At 32.1% G+C, this 23,462-nt stretch overlaps 1 protein-coding gene across 1 annotated transcript in view; it reads right to left on the bottom strand.

Annotated features, from left to right (window-relative positions):
- PKHD1 (PKHD1, fibrocystin/polyductin) overlaps window positions 1-23,462 on the bottom strand; it is a 413,647-nt gene that overhangs the window by 113,423 nt on the left and 276,762 nt on the right. Inside the window, exons 54-57 of the mRNA XM_006926447.3 lie at window positions 17,010-17,123; window positions 14,597-14,684; window positions 1,837-1,991; window positions 326-478 (exon numbers count right to left, since the gene is read on the bottom strand). Coding sequence (XP_006926509.2) covers window positions 326-478; window positions 1,837-1,991; window positions 14,597-14,684; window positions 17,010-17,123 — 510 coding nt within the window. The remainder of the gene's footprint in view (window positions 1-325; window positions 479-1,836; window positions 1,992-14,596; window positions 14,685-17,009; window positions 17,124-23,462) is intronic.

Genomic DNA, 23,462 nt, shown 5'->3' with positions numbered 1-23,462 from the left:
TAGAAATTCAAAAACAAGATAAAATTCAAGTGGTCATTAAATCATCTATAATTTCAAAGCAAAGGAAATTTCACATCTGCCGAAGATGTTTTTTTGAGGTAAAAATGTACAAAAGTTCTGATGACTAGTATATTATTTTAACTCACACTGATAATTAAGCACAGATTAGGACTGAAAATTCATAGCTTCTCAGAGCACAATGAAAGGAGCTATCTAATTTGAACATTTTGTGTTATAGTGAAAATTCTCACTGTTGGAATTTCTGAGTGTCTCAGATGAATAGGATCCAATTGGTAAAGCTTTAATAACTTAAAATTTCATTTACCTGAAAATTCTTCTCTGCTGGACTTCCTGAAGGACCCCACAAGTAGCCTCCCCTTACATGATATATCAGGCTGGATTTGTATACTTCGGGTCAAAAGTCCAACCTCAGCAGCCAGACGAATATATTGGCCATCCTCCATGACGTGGGCGCTTCCTGGGGCAACAGGAGTTGGGAAAGAAAAACTTTAAAAATCTATTTCACAAATCGCCAGCTGGGGACCCAGTGAACCTGCCAAATGAAAACACTCCTTTCCCTTTGGAAGTCCTACCAACGCTAAGCTCTGCTTTTCCTCAGGCATTCTCCACAACTGTCAGCTGAGAAATGAAAAGCCTGTTTACTTCACTCTCTTTGGGATCAGAGTGAGAGTGTTTGAGCAAAAATTCATTTCTCCTCAATAACCATGGGTACTGGGACAAGCTACTGGTGGAGGGATGGCAGGGCAGACCTATCCAATAAGCGAGGTCCCCAACCTCCTTCCTTAAATTCATCGGTGTGAGACTTAGCATTTGGTTGTACATTGTCTGTGGAGTTCTTCCATGAGAGTGAGGAATCCCAGACCTGAGGCAGCAACAGAACTAAAACAGCAATGTATCAGAGTAAAGGGACAAAGAGCAGCAGCAGCAGCAACAATGGCAGTGGCAGCATCCTCCTATGGTGAGTCTTAAGCTCATCCCTGCCTGAAGGAGCCTCCTCAGTGGTGGTAGCTGAAGAGCCAAGTGCCGGTTTGTTCCACTGCCCTCCGTTTGCATTGCACCTTGCTCCTTACTGGCAAGGATTGCTGCTGAAGATTTCTCTTTTCTCAGCCACCTTTTTTTTTTTTTTTCTCGGCTACCTTTTAAAAGAGAAATCATCACTGGAACTATGATTTAAACATAGTCCTGTTGAAAATACATAAGAGACAAAAAAAACATTCCCTAACCCCTCTATTTTCATTTTTTATTATTAGTTGTATTTCCTGTGTTAGATCAATTAATAGACTGAACCAGGAAATTATGGTTATTTATTATTTATGTGCAATATATTTTAACTGTGTATAGTGTATAAAAATATTCAGTACTTTTTTTTTTTGAGAAAAAGGCATTTGGCTTTTCTTTCTTTTTCAAGAAGGATACATTCCTAAGTATGAAAAAAGAAGTCATTTACAATAACTACCACATTCTAACTATTTGTGTGAATCAGTGTGCCAGGAAATGAACTGGAAACCCATGAGATTTATTCTGCCCTAGCCATGAAAATGTCGAATGAACTTGAACAAGAGCCATAACCCTCCAGCTTGCTTCTAGACTTGCCACTATAAATAAAAAGTTAAAAAAATTCCCTCACATCAAAATATTTTTTTAATTAGGCAATAAAATTAATGAAGAGGTAGAGATAAAGCCTTCTAGGATGAGTCTAAGACAGCAATAACGTGCTATCCATCCGCTCTGAAAGGTGACCAGATCCAAGGCCCCAGGCAGAACATGTTCTTCCTGGCTAATTCGCTTCCCTTAAATAACAGATCAAAGCCTTACCAATGTGTCGGTGTTTGAGCCGTTCATGGAACCTAATATGATGGCCCTTGACTTCTTTAACGGTGAGGACTTCTGCTTCATGAGGCTCATAAGAAGAGGAGCTAAGGACGATTTTGTCATGGGGTCGCCAATCCACTGCGTCCTCTACTATAATTCTGTGAACAGTATAAAGATGGTATCAAGTATGCTGGCAGTGCAACACAGATCACCTTCTTAGTCCTGAGAGAAAAGGAAATCCACTGCAACCAACAAATCTCACCAGGGAGATTAAAGGAGAAATTCCAAGTCAAGAAAGAGACAAAGGCTTTTGTGAAAAGTTCAGTGCTAATGGAGTCAATCTTCTGGCTTACACGTATACAATACAGGCATAGCAAAGGTATTCTGTAGCCATGAAAGAAAAGACAAAGAAACAAGAAAGAGTAAAATTTCTAGAGTTTGGTATATGCTGTCTATACATGGTTTCTTAAGGTGGAAATCTTCCTCCTTGATTGACAAACAGTTAGAATAATAAAGGTATTTCAGAAGAAATCATTTCTCAGAGTTTTTGAAGACCTCTAATACTATTTTCAGATAATTTCTCATCATTAAAGGTCATACTTTTAGGGTCAGACAAATACAGTATGAATCTGAGAGGTAAGTGTACTGGTTGTGTGACCTTGAGAAGTCACTTAACTTTTGTGAGTTTACTATCTTCATCTGAAAAATGACAATTGTAGGGACTAAAGATATACATTCCTTCAGTGTGCTCTGTCCTAAGCATTGTCCTTTCACACAATTTGAAACAATGAGGGTTTTATTCATTTTCCTTTGTCAAGGCAAATTTAACTCACATTTAGTAAAATTTTAGTCAAGCCTTTCACTGCTGCCTAGCTTTCCTGAGTGAATATGTCTGCTTTATTCTCCATTCATATTCATTACTAACTTTAATGGCATAAGTATATTTTAATTACCTGACCTTTTTGCTAATGTCCCCATTTTAGTAAGTTTTCAATGGATTCTCCTCTACCAGTAAATACTCATCTAGGTAACAGGTCTATGTGAAGGCCATTCAATTGCGTAAGATATATTAATTGAACAACTGGTATGGATCAGATACTATGGTAGGTGCTAGAAACATTATGGTAAATAAAACATATGTCATTTGCATTAAAAAAATGACAAGTTAGATTTTGACTACTAGACATTCTTAAAGAGCCTACCGTGTAGGTGAGGAATTCACAGATGTTTAGTATATATAGTATTAATGCCAAAAAAGAAAGATATTAAAAGGAGTCATTTGTGGACCAATGGTAGAATTCTGTTCTGAACGAAAAATTGTAATTAATTCAAATCTGTACATCTGAGGTTAGAAAGAGTCAAAGAGAGAGAAAAAGACTATTATCAGTTAATGCAATTGTAATGAAAGAATTTAGAGTCTTACTTTTGTTCCTGCTTTGCAATGACATTCTAGAAAACTCACAATTACAGAATATTAAAGCAACTACTAGCTTTTAAAGGTAAGGAAACTAAGATCCGGAGAAATTAAATAAGAAAACTCAAGAACAAGACTCCTGATAAAGTCCAAATACTTTCCATTAAATAATCTGTCTGATTCTTAGTTATTCAACTGCTCAATGGTATTAAAAAGAAATACTCTCATATTTTATAACAATAACATGATAATCCATGAACTTATGAAAAGTCTATGACCCATACAGAATACTATGCAGCCATTAAAAAGTACACAGTAGCAGAGCATCGAATTACAAGGAATTCTGTTCAATATAAAAAAAGCAGGATATAGAAAAATATGTACTATTTATTTTTCAATAAAAATAATACATGCACAGAAAACAGAAGACAGAAAAGATGTTCACTAAAATGTCAGCTCACCTACAGATGCTCAGTTTATTATTCTAAATGCTATGTTAAAAACATAATTGAACTAAGCCAACCTTTTCCATTAAGGCTTCTGAGACCTTACCAGCTCATGATCATTTATCTCTCCTCTATACTCCTGAAGCTTTGGGATTCTCTACTTCATAAGGACCATAAACAGATGGCAAAGAAGCATGGGCCTTTTCACTTCTATGTCCACATAGCAACAGTGGTAACTTCAGAGAAAATTGTGATCTCAGAATCAATAACCTAGATAGTGCTGCTGGTCAAGTATCAGTTTCCTTAAATTCCAACATCTACTCTTCCCACTTGCAATCTCCTATTCTTACAGTTACCTTTCAACCATTTTAAGAAATCCTAATTTAAGAACTGCTCAAATCCCAGCTGCATTTCATGCATCTGACTAATACTAGTAAGAGCCCCAGAGCTACAGGGGATAGGAGAGACATAATTGTTGCTCTGAACAAAACACACCTAAAACAATAAATAAGCAAAAAAAAAAAAAAAAAGTAAAAGAGCTTTTTGCAACATATTAGACCTAAATGGAAACCATATGAGAAGAGAGAAGAAACTATGAATAATCACTGCAGAAGTCTCCTCAAAGAACACTTTTAAAAAATATAAACAAAGTATCACATAGTTCCCTTTATTTAGACCTTAACAATTTACCTAGTTTAGGAAAAATATAATCTGGTCAAAAGAACATAATTATAAAGAATGAAAAAAACCATGTATAAGTCACTCATATATAAACACCGACAACTTAAATGAATTTATTAACTAAACTTTGGGGAGATCTTAATAATAATAATAGCTGCATTTGACCACATGGTCAGAGTATCCAGATGCCAAAATATTTTCACTGAGGAAAAAGAGATGACCATAGGCTTCTGAACTCTACTAACACTGAGGCTTTTTGTTTAAGCTCCAGTTTAATTTTTTTCTTTTTTGATCCGTGTCATTGAAATGTACTGAGGATCCTCAGACTGCGTTGGACTATGTGAGGTACTGAAGAACTTGAATCCTATAATGATGTTAATAGTGATGATGACAACAAGAATAGCTATCATGTATGTCAATTATTTGTCTATCTGACCTCCTTTCTCCTTCATTCCAGGAAATCTACCAGCGCTCTTCTGAGAACTGCTCTCCTCATCCACAGTAATAATTAAGTGGTCCTAGTGAAAGCATAAGTCATAGATAGTCTCAGAAACCCTTTGCCAAAGGGTGAGCAAGGGAGCCAACCTGCCTTTGTTTGTCGAAATCCTTCCTCTGGACTTTTTTTTTTTTTTTCCAGTTTTAATGAGGTGTAGCCGACAAAAAATTTGTGAGATATTTAAATGTACAGTGTGATGATTTGCTATATGTATACATTGTGAAGTTTCCCCCCATTGAGTTTATTAACATATCTATCACCTCACACACCATATTTACATTTTGTGTGTGTGTGAGAGAGAACATTTAAGTTCTGCTCTCTACAATACAGTATTATCAACTCTAATCACCTATACTTTTGAGTAGTCACCTAGACTTTTGAATTGAAACTGAGAGAGAGAGTAATTTCCTCTCTAGTGGTAAAGCTAGGAAAAGCCTGACAGCTCGGTGTTCACTTGCACCCTACAGAGTGAGGAAAATCCTCCCCAGTAGAAACGAATGGGGTTGAAACAGAAAAATTAGAAAGGTGGGGAGAGGGCCTTGTGCAGTCTCCCAAATCAATGACTTTTCCTCTCAACTAAAAGAATCATGATTACCACAATAACCACCACATCTTGTGGCTTACTCTGTGCCAGAAACCGTGCTAAGCACTTTGTATATATTAATTCACTTGATCCTAATAACTACTCTATTAGCTAGGCATTAGTATTCTTATATTATAGAAGAGACTGAGGTTCACACAGGATAATTTACCCAAAATTACACAGTTAGTTAATTTCACAGTTAGAATTATTTTAGTCTGCCTATCCTCAAAGTTCAAGCTCTTTTTCATTGTAGAACACTATTTTCATTCTACCTTTCTACCTCATATGCCTTTTCCCAACATGGAGACAATAGCCAATCTGAGATTAGGCCCCACTAGTCCATTGAACCAGAAGGAATCATCTTTTTTCGGAGGCTATATATGTGATCCTGAATTCCTGCCAGTAAATGAATAAGGCCATCAATTCTATATTCTAATACTTGAACTAAATTTTTATAACATAATAATTGGGTTTGAGTAATAAAAATAAATTATAGTTGTTTTTTAAATTAAATTTAAGAATCTCATTTATTAGATGATAAGCCATCGAGCCAAGAGGCTCAATAAGTTCTGATTTCCAGAAAAGACACATCGATTCCATGTAGCAGGCTTTTATTGGATGTCTTCTCTGTGTTCTGCCATGTACTACATGCTAAGTAACATACCAAATCAATAAAGAGCATTTGTCCTCTGTGGTAGAAGCCAGTTGGAATGTAGGAAGTACATCCTTAAATAGCTTAGCATCTGTCACTAGGAAGCATATTGTTATTAAAATTAGAAATTAGAAAATCACATGCTACAGTGGCTTAGATGATGGAAATGTGGGAGATATGACGGAATTTTTAAGGATAAGTAGGAAGTGTAAAGGTAAAGAGGAGATGCAAGAGTACTTCTGACCTCTTATTTATCAATATTTAGGGAGCCAGTACAAAACTTGTTATAGATATCCATGCATGAAGAGCTAAATTGAGAATGCAGCAGAAATGAAAGGAATAAGAAATATTCCGAAAAAAAGTATGTTCTAAGAATACCATCACTAATTTGATATAGGAGATAACAGAATAGATATAATCAACGATGACATTAGAAATAAAGACCTAGGGAAAGGTTGAGTTAACACATGATTTGATTTGTTCTTCAGATCAGAGTTATTTCCTTAGAAATAACAGAATCAGTTAATAAATCACTTAAAAACAGAAAATATCAGGACAAAGAGATTGGATAATGCTTTATATGCTGTTTTTAAAAAGGAAAGATATATATATAGATAGATTTTTTTTTTTTTTAAATAAGAAGCTGTGAGGAAGTTTTCCCATAAATCTACTTTTCTCTGTTTTCCTCCCTTCAAAAGTTATACTTCTTACCCAGTTACACAGGTCAAAAATTTTCGGTAAACTTTGACTCTTCTCTTTCTCTTTTACCCAATTCATCAGCAAATCATGTTGCCTCTATCTTCAACACAGATTAAATCATCTCTGTGTTTCTCCATCACTACCACCCTAATCTAAACCATCAGCATGTATCACCTGAAAGATTGCAATATTATTGCCATTTCTTAACAGTTAGTCTCTCTGTTTCCACACTCATCATCCCATTAGTCACTTCTCCACACAGCATAAGTCAGATTAAAACATAAATCAGATCCTGTCCCTTTCCTGTTTAAAATTTTCCAATGACCAGTTTAAAAACCTAAAACTTTCATCATAGAATTAATTGATAAAGTAATCATTTAATTTCAAAGACTACACAGTCATCCTTAAAAGACTCACAGGAAAACATATGCTTAACACTTGCAATGTGTAAAACACATTTTTTAATATAACCTTCCTTACCTTCTCTGAAATCCAAAAAAAATTTTAAATATAACATCCTTTAATTTATCTGAAATTCAAAAATTCAACATTTTTGTTCATCAATCTCTCCAAAAGTCAACTAAAACGAGCAACAGAAGAGTAATTTAATTTAGAGATAAATTTATGTAATAACATGTAACAAAAGAAAAAAAATGTTTTCAAATATATGCCTAAGCTTCTTTGGTTGGTAGTGTAAGAAAGGAGTCTAAGTTTATATATAAAGTTAACATGAAATTTTTCCTCTGAATACTTCACTCTAATGTTTGTCATAAAATAAATTAATTAAATAAAAAGAAATTTATGTCTAATTCTGTTGGTGAAAGTTCTTAAAGCAGTCCAAGTGAAATCTGCCCCCATAGGAATATATTAGAAAGATTTACTACACTGACTTTTTAACATAAGGAAGACTGAAAATCAATGTTTAAAGAAATGGTTTGATTAAGATCTGCAGTTCAGTTAATATTTACTAGTATCAACTTGCTGGATTTGATAATGTTTTATAGTTATGAAGATATCATTAAAGAACACTGAGTAAATGGCACATGAGAGCTCTGTATCATTTTTGCAACTTCTTGTGAGTCTTAAATTATTTTACAATTTTTTAAAGGTTAAAAAAAGCTTATTCATAAAATGAATACACTAAGATAATTATACATCATTCATATAAACTCATTAAAGTATCCCTCCTCGGGACTGATACTAAAGCATGTTGTTTTTTAACACTTGTAATATGTAGAACACAAACATGGAATCAGACAAACCAGGGTAAAAATCTAGCCTCAGGCACTTCTAGCTTCATGAACTTGGAACTTTACTTAACTTCTCTAGCCTCAGTTTTCACGTCTGTAAAATGCAGATAATAACACCTAACTTATAGCAGTGAGAGATTTAAACGAGATAATATATGTAAAATGCTTGGTAGAGGCATGACATATAGTCAGCCCACATGATAAGAACTCAATAAACGGTAGCTAGTTAATTATCATGGACAGTTTTAATTAATAAAATTGAGTTTTTTTCAAAATAGCCTGTAGCTCAGACTCTGAAGGAGGTTTTTTAACACATTCTTATAAGAAAAATTCATTCATATGGCTCCTGCCAAATTCTAGCTTGCTAATCTTCTAATAACTGAAGTTTCTTATTGATCCCTATTTGCCTACTTCACAAATCCTTTTGAGTATGATAAAGGGATTTCAAACTCAACAAGACCAAATCCAAACTCACAATTTTTTCCCCTAAATTTAGCCCTCTTCTAGTAAATGGCAACACCATCCATCTATGTAAACCAGAAACCAAGAAAGCACCTCATACCCAACTCAACACATCTTATACACTTAATCGCCTGTCTCCAAATCTTCTCACTTCTCCAGTTTGCACTTTAGCTCCCAAATACGAGTCATTTCTCTTGCTTGGATCTCCTAATTGGTGGCCCTAGAGCCATTTTTGAGCACTCCTATTGTCTTCGTTATACTTGAAATAATTTTTTTTAGATATAGAAATGTGATTATAAGTGTTACCTCCCACTTGTACTATACTCTTAGAAACCTAAAATAGCTGCACAATGCTCTTAAAAGGGTAAAAATTAAAAGTCTTAGCATTACCAATGAATATGGCTCAGATCCCTAACTACTCCTTAAAATTCTATCATGCTTGGTCCCTGCTCTCCACGTCAGTCACCCTGGCATTCTTTCAAGTCCCTCGTATTCTCTATTCTTCTTTCCATCACAAAATCTCTCATGCCTCTGCTTCTCAATCACCTGTCATTGACTCCTTTGCTATCAACTTCCAAAGAATTAAGACTAGCCCCAATGTCATTTCCAAGCTTACATTTTCTCCTCTACCTATGTCTTCTTGATCAGCGACATCATCCTCTTCCAGGATGACTTCCTGTCATTTTCTTCTTGAGCCCTAAGTTACATTTCTAATTGTCTTCTTGACAACTCCACTTGGTGTCTCCCACTTAGCATGTTCCTGCTATCTTCCACTCTGACAAATCTGTTCCTCTCTGACAAATTTCTTCCACTCTGACAAATCTGTTCCTCCAGTCTTCCTACCACATGTTTCCACCATCCATTAGGTTTCTCATTGTAAAAACCTGAAGCACTCCCTTCACCTCAACATTCACTTCATTGGCATGCCCAGACAGCACCGTCTCTTCTCTCAATCTCCACTGCCTCTTCCATAGTCCTAGGCACCATGATCTTTTGCTTTAACTGGCCTCCTCACTGATACTCTAGCTTCTGCTCTTATTTCCACAATCCATCATCTATATAGAAGCCAGAGTGGTTTTTAAAACATATATCAGATTATACCAATTCCCTTGCGTAAATCATTTTGTGATTTTTCCCTTTGACCTCTCACACCTAAACAAGGTTTCATGTGACTTGGCATCTGTCATATCATACAACTCTCCCTTCTGCTCACTGTGGTCCAGGTATCATGACCTCCTTTCTGTCTCCTGGATCCAAAACCCACCTCAGGGACAATGTTGGATGACTCTTTTTCACCTTTGCCAGTTTAAAATTGATAAATGGTATTTAATTTTGTTTTAATTAAAATTTATTTCAATTCCAGTAAGAAAAAAACATTTTTCCATATGTTTATTAGTCAGATGTATCTCTTCTTTTGTGGCTCATGTATTCAAACATTTTAGCAATTATTCTTCTTGTATGTTCATACTGTTTTCTTTTAACTCCTAAGAGTACTTACATATAAAAAAAACTAGCCCTCCATATGCACTATTACATATTCAAATATTTTCTAGTTTATAGACTACCTTTACATTTTATAATTGATATGCAGAAATATTGATTTTTTTATGTTATCAAATCTATTATTTCTTGCTTTTATGGTTGTATTTCTTGTTATAATTGGACAGGTATTCTCTAGTTTAATATTACATAATATTTAATGGTTCTTCAAATAATTTTATAGTTTTGTTTTTATATTTAATTTTTTAATCCATCTATCATTTATTTTAAAGGAAAGCATAAAGTAAAAATTTAATTTTATATTTTTTCAAAGCATCGATCAATTATTTCAGTGCAAGTTTTCAACTAAATTGAAATGCTAATATTCAAATTCCAGGTAATAATACTTAGCTTGGTCTATTGTCTTCTGTTCTGGTATCAATAACAATAATTATTTACATTAAAGATATATTTTTTAAAAAATAACTGGTAATGTTTGGTTATCTTCAAGTGTTTATTATTCCAATAGGTTAAGAATTAATGAGTCAGATTCCAAATGTATATATTTGGCTTGTGATTAAAGTTGCATTAGATTTGACATCTTTAAAATATTGAGCCTTTCTATTTACGTTACACATCACCATTTATTCTAATTTTTTACGCCTTTTACTAGTGTTTTATAGTTTTGCGTTTATAGCTCCTATAATTTTTCTTGTTTATTCTTAGTATTTCAAATTGAAATTTTAAATAGTGTTTCTCATAATTTAAAACTTTATTGCTCACATATTAAAAAGCTATTCATTTGTGCATTTACTGAATGCAACTGATAGTTTTTCAGATGGTTCTCTAGTTTTCTAGAACAAAATGTATATAATACACAAAAAAATGACAGTTTATATTCCTTTCAATAGTTACAATGAATGCATTTTTCTTCACATAACACATTGGCTAAAAGTTTAATAACAAGATTTAATGATTGTTGTAATACACAGTAATTTTTATGTCAGTTTTTCCATAAAATACAAAGTTGCTTGTTTCAGACGGATTTTGTAGTACGACTTAAAGCAGTGATTTTTCAACTAATGGCTAAACAACCATATTAAGAAACATTGATTTAAAGGAAGTATCCTTGTGGTCCAAATTTACTATTTATTCCAAGAATGCAAGCTGAATTTTATTAACTGCATTTCTGTTTTGTACCAAATTAATTATGTTTTTAATCCTTATACCTATTATTTAGATCATTTATATTAATGAATTAGTTTATTTTGAACTATCTCTCTTTACTTGAATAAGACCCACAGTCATTATTTATTTTATTCTAATAAATTACTGGATATCATTTGTTGCTGTTTTATTTAGGATTTTTGCATTTTATTTATATTTGGATGTTGCTTCAGTTTTTGTTTTTTGAGTTCCTTAACAGCTGTTTCAAAAATTGTTTTACGTATGCTTCCTAAAAGTAATTGGAAAGCTTTTCCTGTGCTGTGAATAGATTATACAACATAAAAAGTGATAGCTGAATGATTGAAAGAACATGTCATACATTTATTTGAACCAAATATATTCTTTGAAATAAATCTTTGATAACTATATGTCTTGCTATTATTGGATCTTTCAGTTTTATTTTTCTTTAGCCAATTATAATTTATATTTCTATATATAATTTTTAAATTTCAAAATGACACTATATAGATATGCACATTTTTATATGATTTTAATTTATTTGTTATCTATTATATTTGAATTTTCATTTCTATTTTACATATTTTTATATGATTAAAATATTAGAGATTAAACCAGTATTTCTAAAAAAAATTTAAGTCTACTAATTTCCTACTTTCTAATTCATTAATTTTTGCCTTTGTCTTGCACCAGTTGATTTCATTAGATTTATTAGTTATTTTATTTCTGGTTTCTCATATTGACAGTTTGGTTTCTTTATTTCTATACTTCCTTAATATTATTGTACTTTCTTAAAACATTTAATGTGATGGCATGTTTAGTCATCTCCTTTAATACTCTCAATATTGTTTCTTCCTGAGTATTCTATTGATAAAGTTTTGACCTTCTCTTTGATACAAAAGTTAGTTAGAAAAAGTTTTTCTTTTCCTTTTTTTCCCCATCTTGCAAGAGATTAAGATTTTAAGCTATTATTTTAATCTTTATTTTATTGTGATCATATTCTATATTATTTCTGTTTATTAAAATGTACATACAAAAATCAAGTTGCCTTTATTATATTATTAATATTCTTCATAATTTCTTTATCTTTTTAATGTAATTTAAAGATTAACACTGAAAGAAGTATGTGAATGTCTTCCATTACTATTTTTGTTTCTGTCAATTTCCCCTTATGTTACTTAGGGATTTACTTTATATATTTCTATATTATGTTATCTGGTGTAAAAATTTCCTGGTATTGAGGTCTCGCTGCAGACTGAAGTCTTTACTGATATAAAATGTATTTGTTTGATCAATTTTATGTATTTCATTTGATTTTTATTTTTCTTGTGAATAATTTTGAGGCTCCTGTTTTTGTTTTGTTTTTATTTTAAGATTCATTTAATCCAATATTTAGTTAATTTTTTTCTGGATTTGTTTTAAGTTTTCCTCTGTTACAAAAAAAAGTTAGGAATATATTTTGATCTAGTATCCAATTTTTTTTCTAAATAGTGTCCTTTTTAACAAATATGTATTTTTCTTATAACTGGCAAATTCATCATTTATTACTCCTTTCGCCTTTGTATGACTTTTTTGTTGCTTTGGTTCTCTTACCACTTCATATTTTTCTCTTTTTATATTTTGTTATTTGCTTAACGGTTTCCATCTTTCTTTTTTTTGAAAGGTATATGTCCTCTTTTAAATTCTGCTAGAACAAGCAGTTATATTTACTTCCCATGGTATGCTTATGTCCCATCTCCAGTTTTCTATGGCTATATTTCCAGATTTTAAACCAAGATTTTTATCTGAGAATTCTTAACTGTGATCGTTGGTTAGTTTATGTGTCAATTTGGGTAAGCTACAGTATCCAGTTAGTATTCATTCAAACATTAACATAGGCATTGCTGCAAAGGTATTTTGCAAATATGGTTAACATCTACAATCAGTTAACTTTAAGCAAAGGAGATTATCCTCAATAATGTTGGTAGGTCTGTTTAATCAGTTTCAAGGCCTTAAAAGCAACGTAGAAGTTCATGAAAGAAGAAATTCTACATCAAGACTGTAGCATCATATCCTGTTTAAGACTTCACAGCCTGATGACTTGCTCTGCAAATTTTGAATTTACCAACCCTTATAAGTATGTAAGCCAATTCCTTGAAATGCATCCCTTTTTATGTACTATATACTATATATAACCAATATTACACACACACACACACACACACACACACAGCCTACTAGTTATATATATTTTATATATATATACAAAACCCTGACCAATATATTAACTTTTCAAATTTTATGTAGTTTCCTTTACAGAAACAATTAGAATTTGTCTTATTTTAATAACCATATTTATAATATTACATTTAATTTATTTCAGTGCTTATCTTTAATATATATTTTATATACCTTTATATTATTCTTTAATTTTAGATTCATTTTAATCCCTATATTAGAAAACTTCTTTACATTTTAAAAAATTCTTTCAAAGCAAAGATATCTTTTGTTTTCTTTTACATATGAACAACATCTTAGCAGGATGCCCAATTCTTTAATCAAAATCTTTTTTCCTTAAATAAATAGATATTGCACCACTATCTTTCTATATTTAATAATATAAAAAATTGTAAAACAAGCTTTGTATCCCCTTCTGTTTTTCTTTTGTTTTATCACTTTGGTTTTTTGCCTATGTTGTGAAGATACACAGTAACCATTGTTGTTGATATTGATCTGTTCAAATAAAGTTTAAGTACTCCCAGGTTTGCAATGTGTATTTTAGTTATAGTTTTCATTATTCTTTCTGTTTTAGTTATTCTGGACTCTTATTAAAAAAAAATTACCTATACATACTTTCTAATTTCTGTTCTCTTTTTCTAATACCTTCTCTTTTATTATTTTATTTACTGATCTTGTCTTCTGCTTTCAGGTAGATTCTATCAGTTTGTTCTTCATATTACCTTCATATTCAGTTTGAGGCAATGATGAGGTCATTCTTTACTGCCTCTGATGCATTATTAAATCTGTTACTGCCTTTTAAATTTCATAAGATTCTTCATATGCTTCACCTCACTTCTATTTTATTTTCATCTATCTCTTTACCAGCTATCATTTCAACTCAGACTATTATGGTCTCACCTTATAGTTCATCTATTATCTCATAGAATTAATATTTTTAAAGATTTATTGAGAGCAATAAATGTATTATCTAAAATTTACTCCTAAAATAAATTATATTCCTCCCTTGCCTTTTACTTGTTTTATTCTTCTTCTACTATGTTTCAGAGATTTTAAAAATACCTTCTGGTCCTTTATTTTTCCATTTATCCATCCTTGAATTATAAGTCTTAATCTAAATTTATTTTTATATTTAACCAAACATCAAGCAAAAGCAAATTAAACAAAAAATATATCCTTAACTTTCTATTATTCCTTACCTCTCATTGCCTGAGGCAATGTCAGCTCCAAGATGTGTCCAGGGTTTCTTAGGATAAGCACTGTGAAGCAGAACTTTCCCATAAACCCCTGAAAATAAAAGGAGCAACAGGTGGATACGAAAATCCTTCAGAGGAATTAGGGACACATGAGCAAAACTCATTAGAGAAGATATATTGCAAAATATGTGATATAGAAACTGTATATAAAGATATCTACCTTATCAGAAAAACAAAATTTAAGCATTCTATTTTCGGCAGGTCAAATATATCTCATATGGCTATGAAACTTATTCTCTCAAAAGCTATAGAAAAATGAATGTTACATCGCATCTAGTAATCTAAAAGCTAGGAAAAAGACAACTCTAATAGTTAACTAGTTAGATTTCTACCATCAAGTGACTCCAAACCATTGGCAATTCTGTCGGAAGTTAACTGGTTTTGCTATTTTATATTATACATTAGATTTTTCAAAAAGCAAGGGTAATTTTATTTCCTGAGGAAAGAGATTCGGTGCTATTAGCTTTGTTTTCAGTGGTTGGACCTCATATATATATATATTTTTGTATTACAGTATCAAAGGATAGATCTCTAGCTCCTTTGTTTCAAAATATAATTTATTTCAGATTCATGAATTAAAGTCTTACCAGAAACATGCTTGATGCAGTCCAGTTTTATTCCTTCAGGTCTTTCCACTTACATGTTTTACTACCATTTAAAATCATGTGAAGCACAATTCCTCATATTCTAGTGGTCTAAAAATGTATTGGATGTGAACCCAAGCATTAACAAAATCATGATCATGCACTCCTAATGCATGGATTTTTATTTATTTTTAGATAAATAAACATGTATATGAATATGTTAATATGTGTTTGAATAAAAGTACTAATATTTTCTTCCTGTACCCAAATAATTGTCTGCATACCCCTGGATTGGTGCACCCTATTTTGCTACAAGTCATGAATCTTGAAATCTAAAGTGTCCATACATTAGCAGAAAACATATGAATAAAAGAAACAAGCAACAATAAGATATAAATAACAAACCTTGAGTTTTCATTCAGTGTGAACCAAAATTAAAACCTAACCAACTATTTATGTCAACATCCATAATTTTTCCTATTCTAACTCAAAAAACTTTTAAAGATAATAAAACTAAAATTAGGATTAATATAAATGTTAAAAATACTCTCAGGACCTATCTTGGAATTAATATTTCATAATAATAGTCAGTATGTATATATAAAAGTTTTAGAAGATACCATCATCAAGGTCCTTTAAAAAAATTCATCTTTTCTACTAAGGCAGAGGAGAAACATGAAGTAATTTAGAGAAATTTCCAACAAGGATTTTAACAAAAAAAAAGTTTATTTCCTTAAATTTGAATTATCCAGAAAATCCAATTGACCAGCAAAGCAGATTTCTTGATTATTCCCAACATCAAAGGTTTACTGTAAAGTGACACCTTTTCTTACTTGTTTCAAGGAAGCTATAATATTCAAAGAGATTGAAATCTGTTATTTACTTATATCAAAAAATTTTAAGCATGTAGTGAAACAAATATTTTATTTCTTATTTAATTTAGTGTTAAGAGAAAATTTCAAAAACACTAGTTTGGCCATATGTCTGGAGCTGGAGATCAGGACAGTCATCTTTTTATACTAACAAAATAGTTAATACAATGTGGCGCTCTATAGAACAGAATGGACACCACAGGCAAAAAAAAGATCAAATATTCCATCTAGTTTGTCAACCCCCCAAAAAACTAAAATATTGTTGAACCTCATATGCTTAAAAGATAAAATAAATGGCATGTATGAAAAATCTTTTGGAAACAATAAAGCACTATCTAAGTATTACATGGCAAAGGCCATAGAACTAGGTTACCAAACTTTATACTATCTTAAATAGCTTCTTATATTTATCCCTTAAAATTGAGTTATCGTGTGACTCTTCTTACATCATGGTTATAGAAACTGGCCAGTCACAGTTTCTGTGCTCTCGTGTAGACCAATTTTAAAATAAGATTTGGTATAGTGGCAGTATCAAATGAAGAAACTATCAATAGTAAATATTTCTTAGTAATCTATAGATCTATCAGTTCAAAAAATATATCAATAACCACATAGTATTTACAGCTGATAACATAGACTCTTAGTCCAGATTTTGGCTTCTGGCCAATTTACATATAAATTTAAATTCTGACACTATAAAGCTATGTGGCCTGTTTCATATTGTTCATCATCTCTGAGTCTTAGTCTTGACATCTATAAAATGGACATTGATTATAGGAGAGCTGGTAAATAAAATAATAAATATAAGTTATCTAAAAGAGTGAAACTTAGTAGATGTTCTATGAATGATAACTTCTCTATCACATTTCATTTTTAATAAAAACTATATTATACTCTTACCAATTGTTCCTGGATCGATATAAATTCCATTGAGACGGTCACAAAAGACTCCTTCTGAGGCTCTAAGGAGAATCAGAAGCTTTTGTTCTTTCTTAAAGGGATTTTCTAAAGTACCTGTTTACAAAGAGTAGTAGATCATTTAAGTCAATTTGAAATTAAGAGAGCAAGAAATTAAAATTTGGGGAATGCAAAGTAGATGCTATAAAGTAGACTATATGGAGAAGACTCAATGGTCACATAGATGAAATAAGAAAAGGAGAAAAATGAGATGCAATAGACTTCTCTGAGGGAGTTTAGATAACTGTTCAGCAAATATTTACTTTGGTCTTCATTAAGGCAGAGTATCCTTTCCTGACCAATTAATATTTAGTCAGGTCGTGTGACTTGTTTTGACCAATAAAATTGGGTAGATGATGCTAGTTCTGAGTTGATACCCTAAGTTGCTTAGAAAGTTTTTACCAGATCACTTGCAATGATGTACTCTGCCATGAAAGAATTCCTAAACAGTCTCTAGTGTCTGAATGAAGAGACACGCATAGCAGATCTAAAGAGAACACACAAGCTGGAAGCAATTTCAACTGAGTTTAGCATAAATATTTGTTGTTGTATGACAATGAGGTTTGGAGATTTGTTACATACCATTACTACAGCAAATCCTGGCTGTTACCTTATCTATGGCTGGATCACCAAACTGCTTTATGTACATTTTAGCATTTAAGGCTCACAATGAACCTGAGAAATAAGTATGATTCTTACCTCAATTTTAAATTTCATACATAATGACACTTAGAGATTAAAAAGCTTGTCCAAATTTACCCAACTACTAAGTAACAGAGTCTGAATTTAAATAATGATCTGTTTATGCTGAGTGTTTTATTAAACAAGTTATACGTAAAAGATAGGCTATATATATAACCAATAGGTTACTTTCTAAGTCTAAATTCTTTTAACAGCATAAGGACACAATTCATTCAGGCTATGATACTCAGACATCAGTTGGGAATTACTTTTGACATTATTCCCTTGACATAAACAGAGGAGTTTGGTCACTTTTTATAGTATGAGAATTGTTTGGAGAATCTGCTGAAATAATGGTAGTGAACATGGCCCTAATGAAGGTTATTTTTTTCAAAAAATATATCTTAGCATATAGAAAATATTACAAAGAATTGGTTTTCCAAGAAACATCTGGTGAGAGTCTCCAGACTACACACTGGATCAAACAGGTTCACAAAAGAAATCTGCCATCGAATAAGACTTTCCAGTTTATAAATTCCTGAAAACATAACCAAAAATGAGGTTGCCAACAACAGTATGAAGTAAATGATAAACTTAAAATTGCATCGTTGTCATTTGTTTAAGTGGGTCTTTCAGTTGGCACTTCATATATTCCTGGTTAACCAATAGGTTCAATGTGAATTTACAGCTTGCTACATAATGGCAGCCTTCACAGCCATTAGTCTACAAGAGACTGTTGAAAGTAAGACTCAGAAACATTAAGTAAATCTGCTTAGAATCTGTATAGTAGGTTCATGAGCAAGCAAGGATTAGATCCCACAGCCTGTGTGTTCCCAAAAAAAGGCTAAGGTGCCCTGCTGCTCCATGTAGGTAACTCCAGCCTTCAGCTGAGTGACAAAAATAAAGATGTGCCAAAGTAGAAAGAAAGGAAGCAGTGGAAGTGGAGAATGTTAAGAAAATGTATGTGTGGTGTAGGTCTTATCTTGCAGTTATAAGCCTGTCCAGTAAGCCGTTTTCCAACTGTGATTTCATTTATTTCACAGAAGGTAGTTTAGATTCATGGGGGTTGGGGTGGGGGCGCCTAAACAGATACCAGAGAGGGAAAAGTAGGACAGTTTTTGCCCTAGAGAAATGTATGCAGCATCCCACAGAAGGAGTTCAGCGTTCCTCTAAAATCAGAGATTGAATCAATTATGCAACCCAAAACTGCAGCACATGTGGAGCTTTCACAGAAAGTGTGGGCAAAATTAATCCGCCTGCCGTGATTGTGTGGTATCTGAAAAGACCAGAGTTTGGATTCTTTTTTGTGACGTGGGGGAAGGGAAAGACAGAGGATAAGGATTGAGAAAAAGAAGGCAAGCAAGACCTAAAGAAAGAAAGAAATGCTGTTTTAATATTGAAATGAAACACATCTTAAATTTGTAAAAACTGGTGAGTGGAAAGCTCTAAAGCCTGGTCTCATTTTATTCTTAAATCTAGCGGTCAAAGAAAAGTGAGAAACTCTTACAGGTTGGGCTTTGCCCCTGAATGGGAGTAGCCACCTCTAATAGAAGGCTCTCGGGACAATGCAGTTCCTCTCTGATTTTTCTTTTTAAAGCTGCTTTGAACTGCTATAAACTGTAGCAAAAGGCAATTTCAACCTGGCCAAATTTATATACTCATAATGGAGGGAGAATCATTGTCACTGTGCTGCTAAGACACGCCAGGAATTTACACATACATGATTTCATTTAATTCTCCCAACCCTGTAATGGATAGTGAGGTTCTCAAGAGGAAACCGAGTCAAAGAGAGGTTAGGTAACTTGTCAGAAATTACACAGTTAATAAGTAGTGAAGGTGGGCTTAGACTTAATAAGCACCATCCAAGAACATGTGGGTATAGAGGAATGGGAACTAAGTAAATGATGGTGGGCAATGGAGGAGAAATAGAATATGTTCTAGAAGCTAAAATCACCTAAAGAGTTAGAAAAACCTAAGTTCTAGAATACAAAAGATAACTGTTATAATGATTTAAGGACTATGGTGCAAATGGATTCCATGAACTTCAAAAGTAATAAAAGAAAAAGGAACAAGAACCATATTTTATTAACTAAATATCTTTGATAGAACCAAGTATAAACCTAGTTTACATTTAAGCCCTCTCTCTCAACATGACTCCCCACACCTCATAACTAAGCCAACCTACCCATATTGAATTACTCACTGTCCCCTCCACTCTCTCCTCTGTGTGCATGAGATGTCCCGGGCTTTTACATCCCTCACCTTCATCCTGTCTAAACCCTAATCATCCCTCAAAACTTGGATCCACGGTAATTTATTTCAAAAAATCTTCTATGATCTTGAATTACATGCCCCCTTATGTGCATAAAAACGTCCATGCCTCTTGCAATAATTTTCCTTCAAGTAACTTGTGCTGAAGAAATAATGCGGAATGTGGATAAAGTGCATCCCTGCAGTGTTATCTATTTATAATAGAGAATATTTGAAACGCTTTGAAATAGCACACAATTAGAAACAACTTTGTCCATTTAGAATCTTTTTCTTTTTCCCTAGTTTCCTTGACAAGCTCAATAGCTGAGCCACATAAGTCCCTAAAGGAGCCCAAACCTACTTCAGAGGCCACACCCTCTGAGATCCTTTCTTGTCAACTTCCAAGTCTGGGTTAAGCGGCTCTCTAATGGGTAATCACATCAAACTGTGTTTTACCTCAATACTTTTAAACTGTACTGTAATTGCCTTTTACCTGACTGCCTCCTTCTATTTACAGTGAGCTAATGGAGAGAAGTAAATGTATTGCAGCAGAATTCATTTCTATTTTATCCCAGAAGTGGTGAACAAGGTAATTTTAACCAATCCTCTTGCAAAAAACAATTAGAAATAAAGAGAAATACTGCACAGTAAAAAAGACTCATTTCACCAATTTATAATCGTTTTAAGCATGGATGTGCCTAGTGTTATACTTCAGAAAAAATAAAGCAAAAATTGACATAATTTCAATGAAAAATAGATATATCTATAATAACTGGCAAAGAAAACACAACTGCTTGTAAAATAAACAAGAAAATAGCAAGAATATAGCTAAATGAATAATACAATTAGCAAACTTGACATAATGCATATGTGGAAAACTGGTCTCATAAAGGAGACATGTTCTGTTCAAGCATGCACAAGACATTCATAGATATTGATCATATGATGACCCTAAAACTTAATGATCACATGATAACCCTAAAGTTTAACAAATTTAAAAGAACTGGGATCACATAGCATATATTTGTTGATCATTGTTTACTCGAAGTGTACAATTCATACTGGGAAAAGTTTATGAAATGAACTATTGTAAAATAAAAATTTTCCAATTATCTATAAATACCATTAAGAGAGTAAAAAAGCAAGCCACAGGGTGGGAAAAGTTATTTGCAATACACATAACCAATAAAAGGTACATTCCAAAATATATAAATGACTTCAATAAATCAATATAAGACAGATAATCATAGAGCAAGAGAATAGCTACTTCACAAAACAATATAAAATAGAAAATAATTATTTTAAAAGTACTCAATCAGATCAGAAATTAGAGAAATGTGAATTAAAGCAATGAGATACCATTATATACCCACTAGGATTTATGGTGTTTAATCGAGCTGTTATTTTTTTATTTTATAAACTTTTCTGTACACATGTGTCATATTTCACAATAAATAAAAATTTATTAACAGATTATTATTTTTCAGGCACTCATGAATAGGTATTTGCTGATCAAAAGAATGGAAACTGACCAAAATCATATTTTTTTTTCTGTTTCTCCATGCCATTAACTTTTCTACAGCTTTATTGAAGTATAATTGATATATGAATCTTGACATTTCCTAAATATCATGATTGCACATGAAACATAGGGTGAGAAATTACCTCCCCCTAAAAAAATAATTTTACATATTTTATTCTGTCCTCAGAGGTAGGTTATATGGTGATGACTTTGGAAGTTGAGCTTCTAACTGGAATACAGCTACTCTTCTCATGTGTTGTTCTAGCTATTTTCTTCACAGCAGAGCCTCCAGAATGTTCTGACATAATAGGCCTAAGCTGGCAAACAGTGCCGAACCAATTAAATTGTGAAGCATATTTTATTCTGAATTAGCTTTTAATTCACAGTCTGTTTTTGATACACTTATCCCTAAAACATTCTTCCCCCAATAGAACCGATCCCACATGAAAACGAAAAGATGGAAGATGTTTTAGCCCAATGAAGTATGAATCTGTTACAATAAGAATAATCAGTTGGTATTATTAAATAATAATGTCTAACCCCTCAGGGAGTGATTTTATTCAGGCTGACAAATTTTTATCATTAGCGAGGTGTCTTAATTTATCAACAATTGATAGAATATAAAATAAAAATTAATATAATTTATTCATTCAAATACAAGCAAAATGTAGAAAATCTTTAAAACTTCATAAGTAAGGCTGAGGAAATTCACTTCTGTAAACCTTGGTTTCCACCACTATAAAATAGGCACAATAATAGCATCCATTTTTTGTGAAGGTTAAATAATTTAATTCATGTTATGATACGTGGCACAGTGCCTGCATGTAATATCTGCTTTGAAAAATGTTACTTCATAGTAGTAATAATAGTAAAAAATAGTAGTAGTAACAATGGAGAAATAAAACATTACAAAATTAATGTTTAAATTTGGAAATGAAGAAAAAGAAGGTAAGTTCCTCCTAGCAAGTAATATTCTATTCCTAAAGTGCTAGAAATTAGACATTTCAAAGGTAAAGATATTAGATGATCACTTATTTAAATGTCCAGTCAAAGGAACTACAGAAAAGACAATTAAATTCCTCTCAAATCACTCTTATAAGTTTTCTAAACAACAACAACAAAATCATCCATTCATTCACCTATTTACCTGTTTGCTTAAAATTATTTACTTTTTCCATGTAAAAACAATTGACTAAATTAGGCAATTATTTTATTTTATCATATAGTTAACCACTTAATAATTTAAAATAATAAATTTGTAAGAAATTTTGTTACTATGATAGTTCAAGAATTCTAAATACAGTTTGGGAAACAATAATTTAGAAAATATTGAAATAAAGATTATTACTGTAAATATATTTAGCATAGACTGATAGTCTAACAAAACAGAATTATTTTTTGAATCAGTGCTTTGCTTTAAATATATATATTTGTGTATGTATATATATATGTTCTTTTACCTAGCAATGTATTGGGAGAGATAGATCCATATATATGTGTGTGTGTGTGTGTGTGTGTGTGTGTGTGTGTGTGTATATATATATGTATATATACATATATATATATATATATGTAATGATGTTTGTCTGTCAAAGAACTAATACCCATAGGAAAATAAACTATTTCTATGCTTAATCTCATTTTTGAAACATTTGTTAAGTAACTGTTAGTTGCTAGTCTTCCTAGGGACTCACAGAAATAGAGTTTAGTGTTTCCTGAACCTGTAAAGAACAAACTTTTATGCTTTTTTCCCTTATTGTTAAATAAGTACAATACTTAAAAGTCACATCCCTTTGATGTCACCTTTTTATTTTATCAGCTAGCTAGCAATTTGATTAGAGAACTGTCATTGTAAACAGAAACTGATTTTTTTGACTGATGAGCCACGTTACCTAATTTATAAACTATTTATTTTGTAGATATCTATGTGTGTATATATATAT

Source organism: Pteropus alecto, unplaced genomic scaffold (genome assembly GCF_000325575.1).
Source record: "Pteropus alecto unplaced genomic scaffold, ASM32557v1 scaffold7, whole genome shotgun sequence".
NCBI classification, from domain to species: Eukaryota; Metazoa; Chordata; class Mammalia; order Chiroptera; family Pteropodidae; genus Pteropus; species Pteropus alecto.
Note: the sequence above shows the minus strand (reverse complement) of the source record. Positions and strands in the feature narration are given on the sequence as shown.